At 40.6% G+C, this 13,198-nt stretch overlaps 2 protein-coding genes across 2 annotated transcripts; both read left to right on the top strand.

Moving 5' to 3' along the window:
* The first annotated feature begins 2,058 nt into the window (after positions 1-2,058).
* LOC129959206 (uncharacterized) lies at positions 2,059-3,330 on the top strand. Its single transcript, XM_056072029.1, has one exon. The coding sequence runs from the start codon at positions 2,059-2,061 to the stop codon at positions 3,328-3,330; it is 1,272 nt and encodes a 423-aa protein (XP_055928004.1).
* A 5,397-nt stretch (positions 3,331-8,727) lies between these two features.
* Positions 8,728-9,987, top strand: LOC129959205 (uncharacterized). Its single transcript, XM_056072028.1, has one exon. It carries the CDS (start codon positions 8,728-8,730, stop codon positions 9,985-9,987), a length of 1,260 nt encoding a protein of 419 aa, XP_055928003.1.
* Positions 9,988-13,198: the final 3,211 nt, after the last annotated feature.

Below are 13,198 nucleotides of genomic sequence, written 5' to 3'. Positions count from 1 at the left end.
ATGATTTAAGCAGTGGTTATCGCACACACACTGATTTCAGTCCATTTTAATGGATTTTTTTTTATTGCGTCTTCTGCCATTCGATCTAGACTCTTGATTCGATGTGTGGAATATTTTCCGTATTTAAATGTGTCTATTTCCGAAAGAAACTCCCTGGAAAAAAATGACTGTAGAGGGTATTTAAAAAAATGCTTGAGTCTCCTGTTTAAAGATACTCTATTCCTTTCTTTTTTCATTGTTGGGAAGAAAGTAATGTTGAGCCCAGATGAGACGCAAACACTTCTCGAAATGAAAATCGAATAGCGAAAAATAGAAAAAATGATCATACTGTTGTCGATTCATTGTTGATTTTATATTTACAAGGATTGCAGGAACGTCCCCTGGCGGAGATAATTTCAGTATTAGCTCCTTACTGGAATAAAGTGGAATTAAAAAAAAACTTCATGTTGCGCCCAATGTTATTCTGTTTCTGCTTATCTGATTTTTCATTCAATTTCGCTTGAATAATTATTTAAATTCATGAGCCTCGGCTTTATGAAATTTTTGAAAATGAAAACTCTTGGAAAAAAAATTATAACGACAGAGGATCAAGCACACATTTCTCGATTCTTAATTGACTTTTTCTCATTGCTTTACCTCTTTGGAGTGTTGATTTCTTGTCTGAACATTTACTTGTCTCGATTCCTGAATGGATATTTCAGAATCACTTACGCTTTACAAAAAAAAAAAAAAAAAAACACTTCCCATTATTTTGCTCTTGAAGCTTCTGAAATTCTTCAATTTTTTTTTCCTTTGAAACGACTGAAATGTTTCCTTATCAAGACTCGGGAAGAACTGATCTCTGAATCGATAAAGGACATTTATTACAAAAAGAAAATTCACAGATCTTACTACATTGCCACATTAATAACCGAGCACAATATAAAGGACTAATTGAGGTAATAACATCTATATTTGCTTCTATTCGAAAGCAAATTACAGTAATGCGCGATACAAAAAAAAATGCTGCATATATTTTTATTCAATGTTCATCTCTTCAGTCGTTACAGTCTGTTTAATATGTAATACCAGATGCATTAAGCAAATGGATTTGGAAAGAAATACAGAAATTAATTACCGCATTGGGCACCTCAGGCACGAAATATTTTCTCCATTCTTCGATTCTTGAACACTTTCTTCTCATTAGACCCCTTGGAGTGCTGATGCTGTGTTTGGAATATTTCTGTCAATTTCTGAATTATGGGAAAAATTACTATTCTGGGTGTTTCGTAAAAAAAGTCTAGATACGTTTTTTAATCTACTTATCAAAGCTCCTGGATTTGTCTTTATCGTCCTCGAGACGGCAGGAATAATGGTTAAATCTCTGGGAGAAATCTTCTGCCATATAAAATACGCCGAAGATTTTCATTTAAAAATTGATCAGAAGACTAAAAAGAAAACTGCACTTAAAAACTGTATTTTAAGCCACATTTATCATTATAACCGTTGTTACGATAAGCCTGACACACGTAATCGGTTCTATATTTGACCTATTCAAGTACAAAATACCCCTCAGGGGCTCACCTTCTTTAGGTGAGTACGGGTGTCCCAATCCCGAGGTTCCCAGGGATCTTTACTCCCTTTCAGTTCGCTCTCCTCTACGCCTTCTGCTTTCTGCTGTGTCTTTCCTTCCCTCGACGGCAAGCGAGGGAGCTCTCCATGAGAAGCTGTCGCCTCTCTGTTTGCTTCTTGCTTCTCATGGACAGCCAAAACCCCACGTGTTTGCCGTGCGTGGCGACCCATTTGAAAGACGGGTGGTGCACTGTGGTCCCCGGTGTATCAATCGGCTGGTACCTAGTCACCTCAGTGGCTAGTCTGCTAGGGATCAAGCGAAGGGGCTACTCCTTGGGCTTGGCGTTAAGGGTGGTCACTGTCCCCGGGGGTAGCTCCCAGCGTATAGGTACCGATTAGCACTAGGGTGGATGCCGAGGCTGATAATAACCAGAGCCGGTAATTGCCTTCCCTTGTTGGGCTCCGTGGTGGGCGGTGCCGTCGGGCCCGAATCTTTAGCAATGTCGTATGGCTCCTCCCAAGAAGGGTCCCTTTAGTGGGCAACGTATTCCTCAACCTTTTAATATTGACAACCATTTTGATCATTTTTATATCGTGAAGCGCGTTTCTGAAAAAGACGAGACATTTCAAACAGTATCTCCGTTTCTGGTACAAAAGGCCATCAATGCCACAATTGGTGAACCTACTTCCATCCGCAAGATGCGTTCAGGCGACTTGCTGATAGAGATAAATTCTCGCAAGCAAGCTCAGCAGTTGCAAAAAATAAAAGCTTTAGCAACTATACCGGTTCGTGTTACCCTTCATCAGTCATTGAACACTTCAAAAGGTGTCATAACTTGTGGTGAGATATTAAATCTTCCAGTGGATTTAATTACTAAGGAATTAAAATCCCAAGGTGTTATCCATGTCCGCCGAATTACGATTAGGCGAGACGGAGAAACAATAGAAACCAAGCATCACATTCTTACGTTTATGTCGCCTAAATTACCTGAGTCCATATATGTAGGGCACATTAAGCGTCCAGTTAGACCCTATATACCGAACCCCTTGAGATGCTTTAAGTGTCAACGCTTTGGGCACTCGAAAGCAAATTGCCGAGGCACTGTAACTTGTGCCCGATGTTCTGAGAGAGGACATGAGAGCCAGGAGTGTTCCGCACAGGAAAAGTGCGTGAATTGCAAAGGTGATCATACGTCCTTCTCCCGCTCGTGCCCTCGATGGCAACTTGAAAAGGAAATAACAGCAGTAAAAATTAAAGAAGAATTGTCATACCCAGAAGCCCGAAAGAAAGTTCTTTCTCAAACACCCTCACCTGGCATTAGCTACGCCTCTGTTGTCCGGAAGAATTTCTGTGAAAACTGTGCATGTCAAAATTGCACTAAAAATAAGAATACCTTACCATCCTCTAAACCTTCATCCGATTCCGATACTGATAAATCTTTTGTTAATGATCATGACACTAAGAAGTCAGAAACAAGTAAACGAAAACAATCAAAATCAGATAAATCACTGAAACTTAAGCTTGCAAAACGTGGAGTTTCGAAAACAAATCTCTGTGCAAAATTAAAAAAATCGGCTACTAAAAATTCAGTAGCTTTGGGACTTGCAAGTCAAGGTATAGCCCATAAAGACTTGACGTCTATTTTTGGTGGCATACCAAATTGTCCCGACCTCAAACTTCATCCTTCGGGGGATGAATCTGAATTTGAAATGAGTTGCGAAGTTTCTGCAACTCCTGTCGTTGCGCCTAATAACTCTTCAGCGACGCATATCTCTTAATGGGTACCTTTCTTTCTTGGAATTGTCGCGGCATCCGCTCCAAACTTCATGACATTAAGGCCATTATTAAAACCTTTCATCCAGTTTGTTTTGGTCTTCAGGAAACTTTCATTACACCTAATATTCCATTAAAATTACGTGGCTACAATTGTGTTCGGAAAGATGCAGGCACTACAGGGCATAGTTCTGGTGGTGTCTGCATTTTTACCTCAAATCTATACCCGAGCACACCTCTTACTTTACATACTTCTCTACAGGCAGTAGCAGTTCAAGTCCACATCCGAACACTGGTTACAGTCTGCTGTGTCTATTTGCCACCTCATGATGTCATTAGCCAACAGGCCCTTAACAATTTGATCGACCAGCTTCCATCACCTTTACTGATAATAGGGGATTTCAATGCTCATAGTTCTATGTGGGGTTCGAATAGTACAAATTCTCGTGGGCGACAGATCGAACAGTTTATTACTAATAACTGTCTCTGTCTGCTCAATAATGACGAGAAGACATACTTTCATGCGCCCACACGCAGCTTCCACAGTATTGACTTGGCCATATGCTCTCCTGACTTACTGCCACTCTTGAACTTTGCTGTCAGTGAAGATCTCTACAACAGTGATCACTACCCTTTAATAATCTCACAGGCTGATAGAAGTGGTGCGACCTTACATCCACCACGTTTCCTATTCCAGCGGGCAGATTGGGCTACTTTCACACAGCTGGCAGAAATTACCGAGACTATGGTTAATACTTCCGATATTATGGAGGCAACGCAAAATGTTATTGATTGCATTATATTTGCCGCTAATAACACCATCCCCAAATGTTCCCCACGTTTAAGAAAATTTCGTCGCCCGTGGTGGAATGAGGCTTGCCGTGACAGCCACAAAGAACAAAAGAAAAGATGGAACATTTTTCGAAGGTACCCTTCAACAGAGAATCTTGCTTTTAAATGTGCCAGAGCCAATGCACGGCGGATTCGCCGACAGTGTCAAAGGGAATCATGGATTCGCTTCATCTCGTCAATTACATCCTCTATTTCTAGCAAATTGCTTTGGAAGAAGGTGAAGGCTGCAAACGGAATCTATAAAGATTTTTCTTTCCCTGTATTGAAGATAGGAAGTGGTACGGTTTCCTCTCCATTGGACGTTGCTAATACTCTCGCGGAAGCATTCGCACAAGTTTCCGCTGCTGATTCATACCAGCCCGCATTCGTGCGACTAAGAATCGAGCGGAACGGAAGAATTTACGTTTTTCCACCCGAAGATCTCTTTCTTACAATTCCGATTTCAGCATGCATGAACTGCTATTGGCCTTATCTAAAGTACATGATACTAGCGCCGGACCGGATGGAATTACATACAATATGCTTCGCCATTTATCTGCGTCCTCTCTCTCTAATCTGCTGCCTCTATTCAATCGTATATGGAGTGAACAGAGGTTCCCTTCGCAATGGCACGAAGCTATTGTGATACCAATCCTCAAACCCGGGAAAGATTCGTCTAACCCTCTGCATTATAGACCAATTGCGCTCACAAGTTGTCTGTGCAAGACGCTTGAGCGAATGGTAAATGCCCGTCTTGTATTTGAACTGGAGAGGAAAGAATGCATTCCACAGTTGCAGAGTGGTTTTCGAAAAGGACGTTCAACATATGATAATATCGTCTTACTCGAGACCCAAATACGCAACGCATTTGTACGCCGAAATCATCTGGTCTCTATTTTCTTTGATGTTGAAAAGGCTTACGACCGTACCTGGCGCTTTGGCATTCTTAAAACTCTTTTCAATTTTGGTTTTAAGGGAAATTTACCTATTTTCTTAAAAAACTTTTTATCTTTGCGAAAATTTCGTGTTCGAATTGGCAATTGTTATTCAGATTCTTTTATTCAAGCTGAGGGGGTTCCACAAGGAAGCGTCCTTAGCGTAACGCTCTTTATAATTCATTTTAGTCAACATTTTACCACCATCTGTCGAGGGCACCCTGTATGTGGATGATCTTCAGATCTCCTGTCAAGGTTGCAATATGCACCTAATAGAGCGTCAGCTACAAGTTGCAGTTAATAAGATAATAGATTGGTGTGAGGAAAACGGACATAAGATTTCCGCTGAAAAAAGTAAATGCGTTCACTTTTGTCGGAAGCGTGAAATTCATTTGGACCCTTTAATTAATATTAAGGATACCTCAATCCCTGTGGTTGGTGAAATAATGTTTTTAGGAGTAGTGTTTGATCGTAAGCTCACTTTCCTTCAGCATGTTTTATATCTGCGGAAGAAGTGTGACAGGTCAATGAACATTCTAAAAGTACTTTCTAAAACCTCTTGGGGAGCAGACCGTACATCGTTGCTTCGAATTTATGAAGCAGTTATTTTATCCCGTATTGATTATGGATGTATGGTATATGGTTCTGCACGGTACTCCGTTTTGCGTAGACTAGATACTATACACCACACCGCCCTGAGAATCTGCTCAGGAGCTTTCCGAACCTCACCAGTCGAAAGTCTTTACAATGTATGTCACCAACTGCCGCTAAATTTGAGGCGCCAAAAAATGTATGTCCAGTATTACCTCCGATCATTATCCGTTCGAAAACATCCCTTGGTTTCTATGATGTTCCCCGCTCGGCTTCAGAGATTTTACGCAGCCCGTCCATCTAACATTCTTCCTTTTTGTGAACGAGTAAAATTGCTTCTCGCTGATTCTGAACTAAGTGATATAGATATTCAGTCATTTGATTTATTTTCATTTCCACCTTGGGATATTCCTGAATTTTTCTTCTTAAACCCATTCTGTGGGTTCGAAAAGTCTACAACGGCCCCTGTGGTTTTTAAAATACTTTTCGGTTCTCATCGCTGTCAGTTTTCATCCTATATACCTATTTTTACAGATGGTTCTAGGTCAGATGATCATGTTGGGTGTGGTATTGTGTTTGAAACACAAACAATCGGCTACAGTCTACATACATGCCTTTCTGTTTTGTCTACCGAATTATTAGCAATTTTCTATGCCTTACAGAAAATTTCTCAAAGCTCTGAACGCAAATTTTGTGTTTATACTGACAGCATGAGTTCCCTAGAAACTCTTTCCCATTTTCATAGTCGGCCTCATCCGATTGCCTTGGAAATCTTGGATCTTTTGAGGACTCTAAAGAATAGAGACTAGTCTGCTGGGTCCCAAGTCATGTCGGAATAATCGGAAATGAGCTGGCGGATAACGCTGCTAAAACAGCAACTTTGTTTATGCAGCATGAAATACCCTTCTCCGACGCAAAGAACCTTTATTTAAAACATATTTATTCGTTATGGCAACAATCATGGAATCAGCAGATAAATAATAAATTGCATAGCATAAAACCAACAATTACATCCTGGCCCTCTCATCCAGTGCGTGAGCTCGATGTCAAATTGACTAGACTCCGCATTGGTCATACTCGTATTACTCACAAATATCTTCTATTTGATGATCAGGCTCCTCTTTGTTCGAGATGCCAAGTGCTTTTAACAATTCGTCATATTTTTATTGAATGTCCTGATTTTAATTTTCATCGTTTACGGTATTTTAACTCCTCATCACTAGACATGCCATCACTGTTGGGAGAGAATCCTCACAAAAACCTTTTTAAATTTATTAAGGAAATTGGTTTTTACAATTCCATTTAAACTTCGTAATTTTAAATTTGTTCAACTTTCCACCTTTTCGTTTTAATTCTAACGTCGGCTTTTAATGCATCTTTTATTCCTATTAAAGTCATTTTTTTAGGTTGTATTAGGAAAAGATTTATTAACCATACGTCTGACGCAGTATAGCCTACACTGGCTCTTGTGCCAATAAAACAAACAACCAACCAAAAATCAAGTACAAAATATTTAACGAATTATTTTAAGTGAGCATTAAAAAAAAATTCCTTTTGTGTCCAATGTTCGCAGAAGTTTTTGTTTACTGTTCAGAGTCAAATTTTACCATTAAAGCGACTTGAAACACAATTGTTCTCTGAAGCCTTAATCTGAAAAAAAAAAAAATCTTGGAGAAAATTGTTATCGCAATGGCATCAAACATAAAATTTTCTTCTGATCATTCTTTGATTCTTTCTTGTCTTTTTCATCATCAGATCACTTGGAGAGATGGTTTCCTGTCTGGAACATTTATATCCCTTTTTATCTGAAAGGGAAAGAATTATTGAAACCCGCATTACAAAACAAACAAACAAAACAAAAAAAAAAAAAACAAAAAAAAAAAAAAAACTGACCACTACCGCTTCTCAAAGCTCTTCGGTTCCTTGTTTCAATCGTCAGAACTTGGAGGGAAAAAAATCCTTATTACTTGCAAAATTCTAGATTTTTTTAAAGAATTCTTGGGGGAAAGTCAAAAGGGGACGTTATAATAATAAAAAAACCCAGAATAATTGCGAGTTCACTGTTCATGATTCATTGCCGATTTCATCTTTGTGGAGGCGGCACGCATGCTCCTTATAACAATAAGTTCCAAATTGCTACTTTTTTAAGAAAATCCATACAAATTATTTGGTTATTGCTTATGGCACTTGCCAAAGACAAGTCCACTGACGAAGTTGGCAATTTTAAGCCAAGTTTTAGCGTCTCTTGTTTCAGTAGCACCATCTAGGGCCAAGAGTACGTCTTAATTACTCATGCGTCACAGCCCTTTTCACGGGACGGACTTCATTCATACATTTTATGCACTCATCCACAGATCATCCCAGTGGTATTGCCGTCGACTTGGACGATTTTGTGACCACGACAGATTTATACGGGCCCTAGTCCCCACGTCCAAGGAGTCTTAGGCCTGTGGCCCCTCAGGGGCTCACCTACTATAGGTGAGTACGGGTGTCCCAATCCCGAGGTACCCAGGGATCTTTACTCCCTTTAGGTTTACATTTGTTTGGCGCAGTATAGCCATATTTGGCTCTTGCGCCATTAAATCTCAAAATACCATACCATACCCTTTAGGTTTACTCTCTTCTGCGCCTTCTGCTGTCACCTTTGTTTTTTCTTTCCCTCGACGGCAAGCGAGGGAGCTCTCCATGAGAAGCTGTCGCCACTCTGTTTGCTTCTTGCTTCTCATGGACAGCCAATGTCCCACGTGTTGGCCGTGCGTGGCGACCCATTTGAAAGACGGGTGGTGTACTGTGGTCCCCTGTGCATCAATCGGCTGGTAGATGGTCACCCGAGTGGCTAGTCTGCTAGGGATCAAGCGAAGGGGTTACTCCTTGGGCTTGGCGTTAAGGGTGGTCACTGTCCCCGGGGGTAACTCCCAGCGTATAGGTTCCGGCTAGCACTGAGGTGTATGCCGAGGCTGGAAAAGACCAGAGCCGGTAATTGCCTTCCCTTGTAGGGCTCCGTGGTGGGCGGTGCCGTCGGGCCCGAATCTCCTTCAATATCATATGGCTCCTCCCAAGAAAGGTCCCTTTAGTGGGCGTCACATTATTCCTCAACAAGTCAATTTTGAAAACCATTTTGATAAGTTTTTCGTCATCAAACGTATTTCTGAAAATAATGAAACGTTTGAAACCGTTTCGCCATTTTTAGTGCAAAAGGCTATCGCTGCAACTGTTGGTGACATTACATCTATTCGCAAGATGCGTTCTGGTGACTTGCTTGTCGAGGTAAATTCCCGAAAGCAAGCCCAGCAAATTCAAAAATTGAAAGCGTTATCTACAATACCTGTCAGTGTCAGCCCTCACCACTCGCTAAATATATCTAAGGGTGTCATAACTTGTGGTGAAATACTGAATCTTCCTGTAGACTTAATTACAAAGGAATTGAAGTCTCAAGGTGTCACAGATGTCCGCCGCATTACCATCCGGAGAGACGGCAATATAATTGAGACAAAACACCATATCTTAACTTTTAAGTCGCCAAAATTACCTGAATTTATATATGTGGGATATATAAGGCGACCTGTCAGACCATACATACCTAATCCCCTGAGGTGTTTTAATTGCCAGCGTTTTGGCCACTCGAAGGCGAACTGCCGCGGGACCCTCACTTGCGCCCGCTGTGCAGGAAAAGAACATGATAGCCAGCAGTGTACCGCACAAGAAAAGTGCGTGAACTGCGGGGGAAATCATACATCCTTCTCTCGATCGTGTGAACGTTGGATCTTAGAAAAGAAAATAACAACAATTAAAATCAAGGAAAACATCTCATATCCTGAGGCTAGGCGGAAAATCGCAATACAAACGCCTACGCCTGGTGTAAGTTATGCGTCTGCTGTCCAAAAATCTTTTTGTGCAAATTGTACATGTCCCAGTTGTACGAAATCTGTCAAAGCAGGAAAGAAAACCTCTGAATCGGATACAGAACAATCCATAAACAGTGCTTCTGACACTGACAAACAAGTAAAACCTCAAACCAAATCTAGACCTCAAAAGTCAATGAAATTAAAACTTGCAAAGCGTGGCCAAACGCAGAAAGATCTATCTGCGAAACTTAAGAAATCTATTAGAAAAAATTCTGTCGCTTTGGGACTAGCGGCACAAGGTTTAGCACATAAGGACTTGACGTCCGTATTCGGTGGTAAACGTAATAGTCCCGACCTTAAACTGCACCCATCGGAAGATGAGGATGATTTTGATATGAGTTGCGACGTTTCTGCAACTCCTACTGTTGCTCCTTATAATTCTGTGACACATCTCTCTTAATGGGTACCTTCCTTTCGTGGAATTGTCGCGGCATTCGGTCCAAACTTCAGGACATGAAGACCATTATCAACACCTTTCATCCTGTTTGTTTTGGTGTTCAAGAGACCTTCTTGACACCCAACATTCCATTAAAACTACGAGGCTATAATTGTGTTCGGAAAGATGCATGCACCGGAGTGCACAATTCTGGAGGTGTCTGTATTTTGACATCAAATCTATACCCAAGCACACCGTTAAATTTACATACACCTCTACAGGCTGTGGCTGTACAAGTTCATATCAGAACACTGGTTACAGTCTGTAGTATCTACTTACCACCTCATGATGTCATTAACTTACAAGCACTTAACAACTTGGTGGACCAGCTTCCAACACCATTTTTGATCATTGGAGATTTCAATGCACATAGTTCCTTGTGGGGTTCAGGAAATACAAACATTCGTGGGCGACAGATTGAACAGTTTTTAACTGATAACTGTCTCTGTCTGCTCAATAAGGATGATAAAACGTATTTCCATGAACCCACACGTACCTTCCATAATCTCGATTTGGCCATATGTTCCCCCGAGCTATTACCATTTTTGAATTTGAAAGTTGGGGATGATCTTCATAATAGTGATCATTTTCCTCTAATTGTCTCTCATGCTGATAGAGGCTGTGGAACCTGTCTGCCACAGCGTTATCTATTCCAGCGAGCGGATTGGGAGACTTTCAGACAATTGGCAAAAATTACAAAGTCTATGGTCAATACTACATGCGTCACGGAAGCAGTACGAAACGTCATTAAATGTTTAATTAGTGCCGCTGAAAAAACAATTCCTAAAACTTCACCACGCTTACGGAAATTCCGAAAACCCTGGTGGAATGAAGCCTGTCGTGACAGCCACAAAAAGCAGAAAAAGCTGTGGAACATCTTCCGAAGGTACCCCACCACAGAAAATCGCGTCGCATTCAAACGTGCCAAAGCCATTGCTCGTCGCATTCGTCGTCAAAGTCAGAGGGATTCCTGGAGAAAATATGTATCTTCGATTACATCTTGTACTACAAGTAAACAGTTGTGGAAGAAGGTAAAGGCAGCAAATGGAGTCTATCAGGAATTTTCTTTTCCTGTTCTTAAAACTGGAAGTACGACTCACTCGGCTCCATTGGATATCGTTAATATTTTTGGGCAGACATTTGCACAAAATTCCTCAATTGATTGCTATAGTTCTTCATTCATAGCAACTAAGAATCGCGCGGAAAAACAGTCTTTGAAATTTCATACTCGAAAACCTGTTCCGTACAACTGTGAGTTCAAGATGATTGAATTAATTTCAGCTTTATCTCAAGCTCATGATACCAGCCCTGGCCCAGATGGTATCACTTATAATATGCTTCGCCACTTAGATGAGGTATCGCTCTCCAATCTCCTATATCTGTTTAACAGAGTTTGGAGTGAGCAAAATTTCCCATACCAGTGGCAAGAAGCTTTTGTGATTCCCATCCTGAAACCGGGCAAAGACTCTGCTAACCCTCTGAATTACAGACCGATTGCTCTAACTAGTGTCCTTTGTAATACACTTGAGCGTATGGTCAATGCCCGACTTGTCTTTGAATTGGAGAAGAAAGCTTGCATTCCGCCCCAACAAAGTGGTTTTCGTAAAGGACGTTCAACTATTGATAACATTGTTCAAATAGAAACCCAAATTCGTAACGCGTTTGTCCGTAGAAATCACCTTGTCTCCATTTTCTTTGACATAGAAAAGGCATATGACCGTACTTGGCGTTATGGAATTTTAAAAACACTTTTCGACTTGGGTTTTAAAGGAAACCTCCCAATTTTTATTGAACGTTTCTTGTCGACTCGTACGTTTCGAGTACGATTGGGAAATTTTTATTCTGATGCTTTTATTCAGGCTGAGGGTGTTCCGCAAGGAAGTGTCCTCAGCGTAACACTTTTTATCCTGCATTTTAGTGAAATTTTAAATATTTTGCCACCATCTGTCAACGGAACTTTATATGTCGATGATTTGCAGATATCTTGTCAAGGGAGTAACATGCACTTAGTTGAACGGCAATTACAAAATGCTATCAACAAATTGTTGAGTTGGTGCGATGACAATGGACATAAACTTTCAGCTGAAAAGAGCAAGTGTGTCCATTTCTGTAGAAAAAGGAGCATTCATCTTGACCCTATCCTGTCAATAAGAAATATTATTATTCCTGTTGTTGACGAAGTGCGGTTTTTGGGAGTGGTTTCGACAGGAAACTCACTTTCCTCCCGCATATCTTGCAATTACGGAAGAAGTGTGAAAAGTCATTAAATATCCTTAAGGTGCTTTCCTGTACATCTTGGGGTGCTGATCGCGCATCCCTTCTTCGTATCTACAATGCTGTTATTTTATCTCGGATGGATTATGCATGTATGGTTTATGGTTCTGCCAGATCTTCTGTTTTACACAGGTTAGATACTATTCATCATGCAGCTCTAAGAATTTGCTCTGGTGCTTTCCGCACTTCACCTGTGAAGAGCCTTTGTTTTATGCCATCAGTTACCGCTCGAATTACGCAGAAAGAAAATCTCTATTCAATACTATTTTCGAACACTTTGTGTCCCACAACATCCGAGTTCTCCTATTCAATTTCCTGCTTCCCTCCGTAGACTTTATGAAGCTCGCCCTTCTCACATACTACCTTTCAGTGAGAGAATCAAAGGCATTGTACACGAATCGAACCTGAGCAACGTTACTTTACAAACTTCTGACCCTTCGGTTTTTCCACCTTGGGATATACCAGTTTTTTCCTTCTTGAATCCTTTTTCTGGCTTTGACAAATCCACAACAGCTCCGATTGTTTTTCAGCAAATTTTTAATTCTCATCGCAACCATTATCATTCCTACACACCTATTTACACCGATAGTTCAAAAGCAGATGAACATGTTGGCTGTGGAATAGTTTTTGGATCTACTATTCACAGTCATCGCCTGCATAACTCTTGTTCAGTCTTTACTGCTGAATTAACAGCCATTTTTTGTGCACTTCAGCAGATTAGAGTTTCTACCCAGCGTAAATTTTGTATATACTCTGATAGCATGAGTGCCTTGAAAACCCTTTCTAATTTTAGCAACCGAATTCACCCGGTTGCTGTTGATATTTTATCCTCTCTACATACGCTTAATAATAATGGTTTTAATATAATTTTCTGTTGGGTTCCTAGCCATGTTGGTGTCTT

Source organism: Argiope bruennichi, chromosome X1, assembly GCF_947563725.1.
Source record: "Argiope bruennichi chromosome X1, qqArgBrue1.1, whole genome shotgun sequence".
Taxonomy (NCBI): Eukaryota; Metazoa; Arthropoda; class Arachnida; order Araneae; family Araneidae; genus Argiope; species Argiope bruennichi.
Note: the sequence above shows the minus strand (reverse complement) of the source record. Positions and strands in the feature narration are given on the sequence as shown.

Coding starts and splice junctions, on each gene's coding strand:
- LOC129959206 (XM_056072029.1), top strand. CDS start 2,059: ATGGCTCCTCCCAAGAAGGGTCCCTTTAGTGGGCAACGTATTCCTCAA.
- LOC129959205 (XM_056072028.1), top strand. CDS start 8,728: ATGGCTCCTCCCAAGAAAGGTCCCTTTAGTGGGCGTCACATTATTCCT.